This window comes from Gekko japonicus, unplaced genomic scaffold (genome assembly GCF_001447785.1).
Source record: "Gekko japonicus isolate JY-2015 unplaced genomic scaffold, Gekko_japonicus_V1.1 scaffold1507, whole genome shotgun sequence".
Lineage (NCBI taxonomy): Eukaryota > Metazoa > Chordata > Lepidosauria > Squamata > Gekkonidae > Gekko > Gekko japonicus.
Genome location: NW_015159756.1, coordinates 34635 through 47541, shown reverse-complemented (window position 1 = coordinate 47541; position 12907 = coordinate 34635). Strand labels below are relative to the sequence as shown.

Below are 12907 nucleotides of genomic sequence, written 5' to 3'. Positions count from 1 at the left end.
AGGGAAAGCAGCTGCTGTCTGGGCCAAGAATGGGTACAATGACGCTGTGTTGGCATCCTACTGAACAATATGTTAATGAGCTGAATAAGATACAGTACGTCAAGGAAAAAGCAAGCAACAGACAGAGTTAGTGAGCTGTTGTTTATGAAGGCTGGGAACCAAGTGGGAAGCAAGTTTACTTTTAAAAGATTAACTTTAATGCTTACTGCATTGTTTGAAAAGTTGAGAGCTTTTCATGGGCCTCTACTTGTCAAACTTAAAAAAAAAAGTCCTATGCTATTCCATTAAGTACAGATTATTCTTTTTTTAAGGAAAGTGAATGTTAAACATTTCTACAAATCTCCTGAAGAATTTTTCCTCCTGCCACTTCCATCTTAGATTACTAAAAATCACAGAGAACTAAAATGGTCATTTTATTGAGCAAACTGGTTTATAAAAACAATGCAAGCTGTCAAACTGGAACAGTCTTCGGCCAACTGTTGCTGTTCAGAACAAAATAAAGTGAAGTTGACTGTTATTCAGTCATTAACTCTGTGTGTACCTGGCTGGGCATGTTGCTCTTAGAACCAAGAAAATGAGAGTAGTCTATTTAGCTAATTAGATTACGTGGCATGAGGCCCATGGCAGATCCATGGCTCTGGTTACTTTAAGCCCTAGAAACACAACATTACAAGCCAAAATATAATGACTCGGAAGTTTCTCTTTTACTTGGGTTTCACTGAACTTTTATACGAAAAAGGATACAGAGGGTACAGCCCACACATGACATCACTGCTCCTGTGCAGCCACAGCCTCACTCAACAGAGTCTGCAGGACAGTAGAGAGCAAACTGCTCCCATCACACACACAGCTTTTTCTCAGCAAACTCTTTTGAAAGCCACAAGACTTAGCACAGAAAATAGTATGTTCCTTTCAATTAAAATAGGTACATTGTCTAGTTTCAGTTTATTTTTCACATGAGAAACAATGCACTGGTGGGTCATTCGTGTTATTATTGGAATATTGCAAGCTGGATAAGTTTCTAACAGGCAATTTACTGACTACAAGATACAGTTGGTCATTCCTGAAGTGAAACTGTAAATGGTAAAAGAACTGAATGAATTGCTCAAGTATTTCCTATTTCTTCTACTGAAAAGCTCTTTTATAAAAGATTAATGTCCTACATAAACACTAAATTATGTAACTCTGATTAGACTTTCTTTCAGACAGTCTGATCCTTTTTCAGTGACTGAACACTTGTATGCTGAATGGCCACAGAAAATAGAAGCTAATTGCAAAAGGCTGTCAATAAAAGAAACTGAATCCTCTCAGGAAAGATATTACTTCAGAAGAACTGTTTACAAAAACTGAACTCAAAATATATGAAATGTGGATTCTAGTCTATCTCTGGACAAACAGTATACTAATGTGGGTGGGTTTATTTGACTGTTAAAGTAATGATCATAAAGCCTTAGCAAGGAGAAAAACACGGCTTTATGATAATCATAGAGATGATGATGATTGATTTCTACACTGCCCCTTCAGAGTCCTGCTCAAGGCAGCTTACAATTAGAACCACATCACAATATTAAAAACAAGCCACTGGATATAAACTGAATAAAAATGATGCTGGTATGTTGTTACTGGTATCTAAGGAAGTGTTCCATTAAACTTCCTACAAAACCATCCTTGAAAATAAAATACTAGTGGTATATTGCCAAAATTAATATATGTTGGAAATCAAAAAGCATCACAGCTGTATTCTGTAATGTATACAAGATTAATTCCATAGACTACACATAAAGGGACAAGCACTATATATACAACAAAATAACCCTGGCATTATACTACCTTTTATATCCCTACATAAAAAAATAAAATGAATACAAATCTGATACTAATTTTTTAAAATAAAATGAATACAAATCTGATACTAAAAAAAATTACAATTTTCAGAAATTATTGGAGGGAATATTTTAAACTCCCAAGAAATACTGCAGCTGAATTAAAGTTTATTGCCCTCTTTCAAAAAGGGGGCTTCAGAGGCAGGATCCAATGTGAAACTGCTGAATTAGAATTCATTCACACATTCCATTCAGCTTGTCTCCTTTACAGGTACCTTGGATTCCTGACATATCAAACTACCAGTAGTCGTTTATCTGTTCCACAATCTCATTTCATTCTGCATTAGATATGTTGTTTATTCTATTCTGTTGCTGTTGGTTGGGAATGTTTTGGGGCATTTTTCCCCCAGTCAGGAACCTTCACATTTGTCTTGAATATGACTTTCAGTGGAGATTTTGGAAAATACAGGCTACACAAAGGTTGGCTTAACAATAACGTTTGCTTCTTTTGCAAACAAATGGATACTTTGGCTATCAAATTTTGCTTGAAGTGAAATCTATGGCAATTCTAGACATCACTGCCCCAATACAGCACAAGTAATCAACGTACATGGCCATAGCAGATTAACACCCCCATCTGCACTGTGATGTTCATCTATACACTACTGAACTAGTTGAATCAACCCATAATAAACAAAGACATTCATGTCTACCTACATGAAGGCAACCATTCATCATGGATGCCAGAACTGTGAAGTCATCCAGGTACCTCGATTCCTGAGCACCAGAAATTTACTGCTCTTCTTGTAAATACGAAATCAGTGACATATTTTTGGATTTCAGGGATGTTACATGTTTTGGAGCCAATTCTTGAAAGTTATAATTATTTCTCTAATAATAAACTATGGTCCCTGCCACATGGCAGGGAAAACACTGGCCAAAGTGCGGCTTTTAAAAGCCGCACCAAAAAAGAGATGCCGCGGCGGGATCCCATGATCCTCTGAGCCGCTGCGCCGTTGCTCCCCGGCATGATCAGATGCCGGGGAGGAAGAGACAAATGGGAGGGGGAGGCTGCCGAAGTGGTTCTTTTTTGCTGCGGGGTTTGGCCGGGAGGGGCGGATTGGGAACGGGCTGGGAACGGGCGCAGCACGATTCCCAGATGTTGCTGTGGGATCGCGCCCGTTTGCTGCGGCCCCGATCAGTCCCTCTCCCGGCCCAAAACCTCTCGTGTGAACAGGGCCTATGTATTGATTATAGTACTATACTATTTCCTGAATGTTTCCAATATTATTCCCTTTTCCCTTAATATTTCTTCATCACAAATGCAGAAACAATACTGGTTAAAAATAAAATTCTTCCATGTTGTTAAATTATTTTTAAGCACTGTGCTGCATATTATTCATACTTAGAATTGATTGCATAAGAAATATGTTGAGTCAGTGAACTCTCATAAGCTTACACCATGAAAACCTTGTTGGTCTCTAAGGTGCTACTGGACTCAAATCTAAAAGATATCGAAGACCCACATCTCTCAAGGACTATTTCTCCTCATATGCATCTGTGTACTAGATACACTCCTCTCGATGCATCTTACTTGCTGTGCCAGCCCACAAGATTGTATGATTGCCCTTAGTCTCTTAATCTAATTGCAGACTTTTTCAGTCATGCCCCTTATACATCTGGAAGTGGCTTGCCAGAGGAAGCTGAAAGGGACCCTTTGCTATTGGCCTTTAGAAGGGGCCACAGAAACCGTGTTTGCGGAACAGAAGTTTCTGGCTAGTTTGTGATGAATTGATGGTTTGCTGGCAGCCGTCAAGATTTACTGTTTGAGCTGTTCCTCCCTACCCATCAGTTAAACCACTCACTATTTCTTGTAGTAAGATGGGCCAGGATTAGTGGCATGTCATTATCGATTCATAGAATCATATAGTAACCAACGGTGGAATGACAGAAAGCTGAAGGCTTTGGAGCATGATTCAGCAACCATGGCTGACAGAGGTAGGTGGGAAGCTGAGTGTTGGTTTTCAGAGATAGACTGTTCAGTTAATGCTGCGTCATAAGAACACAAAAAATCCAGTTAACTATAATACGCACGCACAATTCTATGTAATATAAGCCTCTTGTCAGGGTGGTTTCCTATGGCACATACCCTGCTTCTAGTAGGAGATAGTGTTTATCTATTTAAGCAGTAACAGATGCATGCATTATGGCTGCTACACATACACACTATACAGACTGGTGGTTCCTTGCCAAGATATAAATAAGGATAGCTTGGGACAGTACTACTTGTATCACATTCTGAAGTGTAAGAAACTGATCTATTTCTTTAAACTGCTGCCATCCACTGGATTGATTTTATTACTGATAGTTTGTTCATACAATATTACTTTTTATTTGTTTGCTGCCTTGAAAACTCTGTGAACTGAAAAGTGGAATAAAAATATTTTAAGCAAATAAATATAAAATAAAAATCAAAAAGGTCACAGCACAGACTAAACTAAGCCAGCACACAAGAAACAGGTTTTTTACCCTTGAAACAGGCTTTTATTGACAATATACACCAGATAATTGTGTGTAATTTGTAACACCATCAAACTGTGTGGTTATTTGACCATCTGTTTGAATCATATGTTGTTAAGTCATGTCAACAACTACCGCAATATCTCAATGTGATAAGCTTTCAGTTCTGCATATGCTGGTGGCATAGTAGGCTGCATAACACACCACTTAAAATACATTTAATATTAGGGTTGCTTCTTAATGCTGCTGTCCACCTCCATGCACAATGGCTGCTAACAGACTGATCTAGTTCTTCCACTCAAAACTCTTATCCATCTAATCAAATACCCAAATGTATACAATTTCCTTCTCCCTTCCAAAATAACTATTATTTCATTTCATTCTGAAATAACTATTATTTCCTGAGTCATTCTGCTGACTCACAGTATCAATAAAACATGCTCTTAACTGCTTTCTTAAAAGGTGGTAAAATATACAGGGAAACAGCAACCAAGACATTCTTTCCAGCATGGCACTATTTAAGGCAGCTTTTTTTCCTCTTGGGGCATAGAACAGGTCTTTTTGGCTGGGAATATAAGCATTATTTTGATTGCTACACCAGGATAGAAGCTTAGCCCTATTAAACCGTAATTTGTATAAGAATGTCAGGTATCTATTTTATTGGTACTTTCAGATTAAGTAGTTCAAGCTAAAATGCAGTTAAGAGGTTCTGTATTGTATAAGCTGAATGATTCCTTCAGCTATATACCATGATTCATAAATTATACTCTGCTCCTTCCACTATGGAACTCAAGGTGGCTTGTTGCAAATGGTTCCCATCCCCCACACAGGCACCAACCAGGCTCATATCTGCTTAGCTCAGCAAGGTTGCTGCATCATGTTTCTTCCAACCATATCTTAGAATGTGTGTATCTGTTAACTAAACCTGTTAGACAACCAAGTTCTCCTATTTCTCTTCATTACTGTACATTCATCTTCCTAAATGCTGTACAATCTATATTACACTTGTCCTTGTAACCAAGTAGGTCACTTTTATAGATAGGCAACCAGAGTTGAGAGGTCAAGACCTGTTTAAGAATACACTAGATATACTCCACTTTCTATCCACTGGGCCACATGGCCCTCAATACTACATAGAACCCTTAGGCATACACCACCTGCCCAAACCCTCTCCCATTATCACTCCCTCCTGTGATACAAATCTGAATGATTTACTAGATATAGTATACAATGACCATTTCCAGATTTTCACAGATTTAACCACAATTCCGTCACATAACACACAGAAGATCTAACAGATGTGCAAGAAACTCAAGTTATGCTTCTAATATACTAATGCCAAGGGTGATTTTATGCATCTTCTCCATGGTAAGATGTACAAATTCACAACACACACAAAGTTCATGAATGTCTAACTCAGATAGATTTAAGTTCCCCATGTGGATATTACACAGGAAGTACAAACAGAGGATAAACAAGACACTCATTCACCACTGGTACTTCTGTGTAATATCTGATGTTGTCCAACAACTACTGAAATATTCTTTCATGCATTGTAAGATAATTTCCCTATTATGGTTTCAAACTTAGGATATCTTCTTTCTTGCAATATATGTTATGTTCTTTTAAATTGTATTAATTGTCTATATTTATACTTTATACTTATGTTTGAAATTTTGATATGTTTTGATATTATGCTGTAATCCACCCTGAGCCTGCTTGTGGGGAGGGCTGAATATAAATCTGAATGATAAATAAATAAATAGATTTTATCTTCTGCTTGCACAACGTACCTACCTATGGTGAATACAGCCAAAGGAATTAAATACTGCAGTTAAAAATCACACAACCTAATTACGATAAAAATCACACACCATATACTGATCTTAGAATTACTGGATCAACCAAATTGCTTTAAATATTGTAATTCCAATGCCAAAGAGCAAGGCAGTTTGAATGACTGATTAAAGAGAAACTATTTGTCCCCCGAGTGATATTTTATTGCAAACAACATTCTACTAACAACTCCATTTCCCCTTGCAAACAACAGGGCCTCTTTCCAACATCACAAAGCAAAACTCAGCGAGGTTTTTCCTCCTTTGAGCAATATTTACTTTGAATTTTGCGTACAATCTATATGAACTTTATACATAGCAACAACTAAACATTTGCCATTCAAACAGTTGACTAGAAAGAACTGGAAATAGATAAGGGTGATGTGTGCTGCATCATAACTTTATGGGTGTCTTCTGATATTTAATCAATAACCAAAGCATACAATGACAATAAGAACTTCCCTTGTATGTGCTGGCCTTAGAAATTATTTTAATGCTATTAGTACAGTAGCACTAACAGTTAATAGAACTTGGATTACACATTTCAGACAACTGATTTTATAGCACTGGAGATGAAGTCTGGTAAAACTTTATCTGACCCAGATTGGTACACAGTATTTTATACAATGCATTTTTGCACATGATGATTATACACAAATGTGACTACAGCCGACCATATTTCCAGAATACCTGCATAATTACAGTAGCAAACTCTAAAGGCTGGAGGAGTGGTTTTCAATCTTTATTTTGGGGAACCCTGGGATTTTTTAGAAGCTTATCAAGGGTTTGCCCATGGGGAGCGTCCTAATGGCTCTTCTTTCAAAGCGTAGTTCCTTGGGTGTGTTCTTGAGTGCACATTATTGTAAACAGTAGGAGGAACAACAACTGGTCTAGCAGTACCTTACATAAACTGTGTGCACACCTTATAATATCCTACAAGTCCATGGCGTTATGTAAAGGTTCAGCATTTTTTCAGCAGCAGAGTGTAGGAATTTCTCAGCAAAAAAGGGGTAATGGAAAAGCATCTCTGAAAGTAAAATGTTGAAAACAACTGGGTGCCTCAGTAATTGATTATTCTGAAGGAAAAATTATTACTTTTTAAGAGATTTTGTATGTGATAGCTGGGGCAGGGAGGGAAGAAAACAGGTATTTACAACACTTAACTGAAGTATGTTAAATGCCATTCAGATTATACCCTACTGAAGTAGCCCTAATGCAGTAAACAGGAATACTCCTAAATGTATGAATTATCTTTATAATCCTTTAATTACTGTTGCTGTACCTTTATTCCCTCAAATCCATCAAAACTATTCATCTTTTACAAAAGTAAATAAAAGCACTGAAAGACACAAAACATTTCACTATCTTGTAATAAGATTATTATCATCATCATCATCATCATCATCATCATCATCATCATCATCATCATCATCATCATCATTCCTCCAATCTGTATCTTGCCTTGCCGGCGAACTGGCTCTATATAAGTTTCTATATGTATAAATTTCTCTTTAATGTGTGACTCTTCCACAGTGGCGAGTTTTATTATTTGCCCCAAGATAAACTGCATGATCCAATAAAACCAGAACTATGGTTTTTAGAATTAGCTGTTGAAGCAAAGACATGGAAAATACCAATATGTCTCAGACATACTTGTATGATTATATTATATCCTATGGATGACTGGGTGTCTAATCACAGATGAAAACTTTCCATCTATTGGTTTTTCCCTTCACATGCCCTCTCAAAATAGAACTAAACTTCTGTAAACAGTGCAGCTGTTGTTAAAATACATTGTTCTGATATGAATACGAACAAGAAACTGTATATTCACGCACAACGGTTTTAAAACATGAACACCATATGCTTTTGATTTTTAAAAGTTTTGATTTTTTCAATACTTGTTAGAATAACTGTGTGTTTTACTTCAGCCAACTAAATCTTCTCTTCGAAAACGGACTCTACACAATTCAAATACTAAGTGTAATTGGAGTAACTAATCCACAAAATCAGAGCCCTAGACTTAGAGAAGAAAGGAACTGAGAAAGTTAAGCTAAATAAAATATCCCAAGGAAAGATAGCTGCAAGAGTGTTTTTTCTTGCAGAGCACTCGAAGAGGTTATGCTTCGGCAGTTGATAAAATGCTTCTCTGCTAGGTGCAAGAATAGTTAATCAACTCTCTATACTGACAGCATGCATCGTCATTCAGCTACAGGCCATGGGACTTCTACCAACAACTATCACAGGAATACCAGTATCCAGTTTTTGTATATTTCTGGAAATATTCAGGAACCATAAGTTTCCTGAACCACAGGAGGGAAGAGTGAGCAACACAATTCTCTCAGACCAGAGACAGCAGCCCCCAGCCACCACAAACCACACATAGGGCCTAGCAGAGCTACAAGTCTAATTGGCTCCTTCTCCCTTCCTCCTTCTTTCTCTCCCTCATTTATGGAGGCAGGACCCTTTTCCTTCCCAGTCCACATCTCTGAAAGTAGGATGACTGGGTTACCTTGTCCAGGAACCACAGACTTGGGCCCCATGGTACACGTCACTTGAAACCTTGAGATCTTCAGTGGACAGTCAGCCCTACATCCCATGCCATTTTGGTGTCATTTTGGTTGAAAAGCCAGCCACTCCAGCCCCCCTTTGCAATCCTCCATAGGGAATAATGCAACCTGCATAATTCGGGAATCCCATAAAAAACCAAACTTGAATTGTGAAACAGTACTGTGGGACCCAAATATCATCAAATACCAGCATTTATGCCCTCCCCAAAACCCAAATCCACAAAAGACCATAGTAATTTTGTTCAAGCACACATCTCTAACAATGTGCTCCACAAGATCCAATTTGGAATCAGATCTCATGTACAGTACAAGACATATTGTTTAGACCACGCCAACCACCTCTTAATAAAAGGAGTCATCTCATTAAAGAAATCTATTTTTCTTATGATTGGACAGCTTTCTGCAGGTTTTCCAACTAAAACTGTGAGACACTGTCTGAAATACCAGATTGGCTTCATTAACTGATAAGGATGAACATCTTGATGTCAAAGTGAACTACTGCCTGAGACTTCCAGAACCTATAATCCTCCCATAAAAAACTAAAAGGCCCCATTACTATTGGCTAACATCAATTTCTGGAAGCAAAAGAAAGAGACTCAAGAAGATAGAGATCCTGCACATTTAAGATATATGGATATGGTATTTGGGCAGGGGAAATTTGTATCCATCCACCACAAAAGTAATGAATACCTTCCAAGTCCTCATCTTCTCTTAGAAGTGTAGGATTCTGGAAGACTCACTGGTTTCATTTGCTAGGTTCTTTGTAAATGGTCCTAATACATAAATTTCACCAGTACATAGTTTGTGTTTGTTTAGGTTAAAATAATCTGTCTCCTTCAGATCACCTCCTTGACAACACTGAGGCTCACTTTTCCTCCAGCAAACAAGACAGATCAGAACCGAATAGGCTAAAGTAAAAAAATGAGTTACTTTCAAAGTATCTGTTTCCATGCACAAGGAAGTAACAGGCAAGAAAAGCAGAACACACCTCTGCTAACATTTGTTGACGTATTCATTGATCTTAAAAAGAATTTAGTAGGGTCTTTCCCCTCTTTTAAGTGCAAGCACAGATGTCTTCACATTCTGCTTAAGTCAGAACACCACTAAGCCTAAAAGTCTGTATGGTCATTGTCAAACTGGTCTAATAAATGACAATTTTAACTCTAACATTTCCCTCTAAATTACTCAGCAAATACCTGATCTTTTGCACACCTCAGCCATATGAAATTTATGCCCAGTAAATATTAGATCAGAGTCAACAAGTACTGTATGTTTGCACAGCAATATAGGTAGCTCAAGCACATGCTATGTAACATATGCTGAACTCAGGGGCACTAGACTAGAGATGTAAAATTTCTGGAAATTTTGTAGCTTGGAAAAAAAAACCATGTTTTTTTCCCGGAAAAAAACGGAAAATTTCAGAAAATTTGGAAAAAATGCTACATTAGCATTTCTTTTGTCTTTTCTAGATTGAAAGTCATTCTGTTACTTTAGGAACATAAAATATGACTATGGACATTTTTACTTGGCATGAAATTATCACAACTAGCATATTAAAAATATAGTGTATCCAAACAATTATTACAAACAGAATACCCAACCACATGCAAATACAAAACTGAAACGTTTTTATTTTCTTCTGACAATCGCACCTCCTAAAGGAAGAAATGCATCTTGTTCTTGCATTGGAGAGTTCAGTTTGTAACCTAGGACTTGCTTGTCCTCCGTGCACAGAAATTAGATCAATCTGATACCATATACATATATTTTAGAAATGATTTGGAAAATATTTGAACACCTTGTCTTAAAAATATTTTATTCATCATGTTAAAATAAAACATTCCATAATCAATTTTTTTCCTTTCCTTTTCTTTTTTCAATTTTTTCCAATTTTTCGGAAAAAAACAAAAAAGGCTTCAGGAAAAAAACGAAAAAACCCCACGTTTTTTTCCTAATTTTTCCGGGTTTTTTCCGGGCCTTCACATCTCTACACTAGACTAGATACACTTCAGTCATTCATCCTTAAAAATGCTAAAAAATATATATATATATTCCCAGAAGCAGAAGTAATCTCCCAAAGGATTATGAGCCACCTGTTAGAAATGACTCCCTGGTCAAGTCATGAATTCAACACTAATCGTGCAATCCTAAGAACACTTTCCTGGGAGTAAGCCCCACTGAGTAGACTTCAGTAAGATTCTCTGTAGACCAGCTTAGTATTGCTCTGTAAGTCAGTGACATTCACTATCAGAGCCACACCAGTGCTTTTGGACCTCTGACAGAACTGAGCATGCCAATATACTGTTCTGTTGTAATTTGTCAATATGTGAACTTTAAATGGTTAGCACACTGCAACAAAAATGATGAAGTGAAAGACAAACACCCCACATTAGAAATTTGCCTCTCCAGAATTGCTTTGCTGTCCAAATATGAACTTTTTAAAAAAAAAAAACTACATCAAATAACTCTGACATCTTAAAGAATTTGCCACAACATCCAATTCAACTTTAAGTCAAGTGAGATGGGTCATGGAGAAGCCACTAGAATACTGAGACAAGAAACAAACAAAAAACTGTTTCAATATCCAATGCCAGGGATTGGGTTCAACACACATCTCAAAACAAGTGAATATCTTTAATTTTCTTTTCCCTGCAAGCGAGGATCAAGAAAGCTCCATCCCTAGCTATTTGCCTTCCATGCCTGCTCTTTCCTGCAATGACTTGAACTGGCATCCACAACTGGCACACGTAGACTACTGAACATTAAGCATCTCATTAACAGGATAACATGCAAACTGTTGGGATTTGTGAAAACATCAGGATTATCAACTTTCCCATGCTCAACACAGAAAATATTCATTTTTATATATTTCAGATAAACAAAAGAATTGAGACAGAATTCTGTGCAGAATGACAGGCTTAAAATGAAAATAATCTGGACAAAAGAAGTACATGTGTAACTTCTAACCTTTTTATACGTTTTCTCCTCATGTTGTTTTCCAGAAGAGGGATCTCCATTTTCAGTTACAGACTGCATCTGAAAAGAGAGAATACATCAAGTAGCAGGGTTTGAAAACATTATACTCAGTCGATTGCTTAGCAAGGAATTGGCAAGAGCCTCCCATTAGCAGGGCACCAAAGAAAGAAACCCATGTGCTCAATGATAACTGCTGGATGTAAGGCAACCTCTCATCCCTCCATGCAAAGCAGTGACTTGTTCATGTGGCAAGGCAGATCAATGCATAGGAACACTGTTTTATATAATGGCTTAAAAACAACTTCTGATTTGCTATAACTAGACTTAAAATCAGTGCTGATGAATTAGTTAAGGAAGCAGAACAAGGAAATCTGTTCTAAAGAAGAAACTCTAAATGCTGCTTCTGCAGTCCAGCCCTTTGTTTCTGTTCCTCCAAGTATGACTTGCAGTGCAGTCCTAAATGGAGCTACACCCTTCTAAACCCATTGACTTGAATGCAATTGTAAGAGTATAAATCTGCTTAGAGTTGAACTGATAGTCTCATCTGGCCTTATATACAAGGAATGAACATTCTCAGGCCAGGCCAAAACACTGCTTTAACACAAAGCTACAATTTGGCTTCTCAACAGATTCTGTAAGAAAAAAAACTTTGTGCGTGTGTGTGCGCTACAGACCAAGAACAACATGCTTCTTTAATATTTTGTACTTCTGAAAAACCTATGTTAAAATGAATAATCACAAATATTGCACCTACACTTTGCAGTGTCACAAATATTCCATCTTCCTTTTCCAGCCAATGTGTCAAAACAATTGCCCATTTAAAGTATTGGTAGATTTTTATGATAATATTAAAATTAACTTACCTTGATTAGCTATGTTGCAAGTAAACTGGAGCTGAGAGGGACAGTCAACCCATTCATGGATGCTGTTTGTTTTTCTAAGTTCCTTTTAAAAGAAAACACAATTAAACACTTTGCTAATGAAGACTGGAATCTAATAAGCAGTGAATACATATAATACTGGTTACACTTGTGTCAATCAATAGAGTCCTTCTTTGTGTGTTCTGATATAGATTTTGTCCTAGATACAGTCTATGACTTCCTTACTATAAAATATTTATACAATGTAGTAAATGAATACAATTTTGTACAAATTGCAGTTAAAACATAACACCTGTCTTGGA

General features: G+C 37.1%; 1 protein-coding gene across 1 annotated transcript in view; it reads right to left on the bottom strand.

Moving 5' to 3' along the window:
- Positions 1-12666, bottom strand: part of PIP5K1B (phosphatidylinositol-4-phosphate 5-kinase, type I, beta) — a 71070-nt gene extending 58404 nt beyond the window's left edge. Inside the window, exons 1-2 of the mRNA XM_015405847.1 lie at positions 12588-12666; positions 11716-11784 (exon numbers count right to left, since the gene is read on the bottom strand). Of these exons, the coding sequence (XP_015261333.1) occupies positions 11716-11784 (69 nt within the window). The 5' untranslated portion in view covers positions 12588-12666. The remainder of the gene's footprint in view (positions 1-11715; positions 11785-12587) is intronic.
- Between the last annotated feature and the right edge of the window lie 241 nt (positions 12667-12907).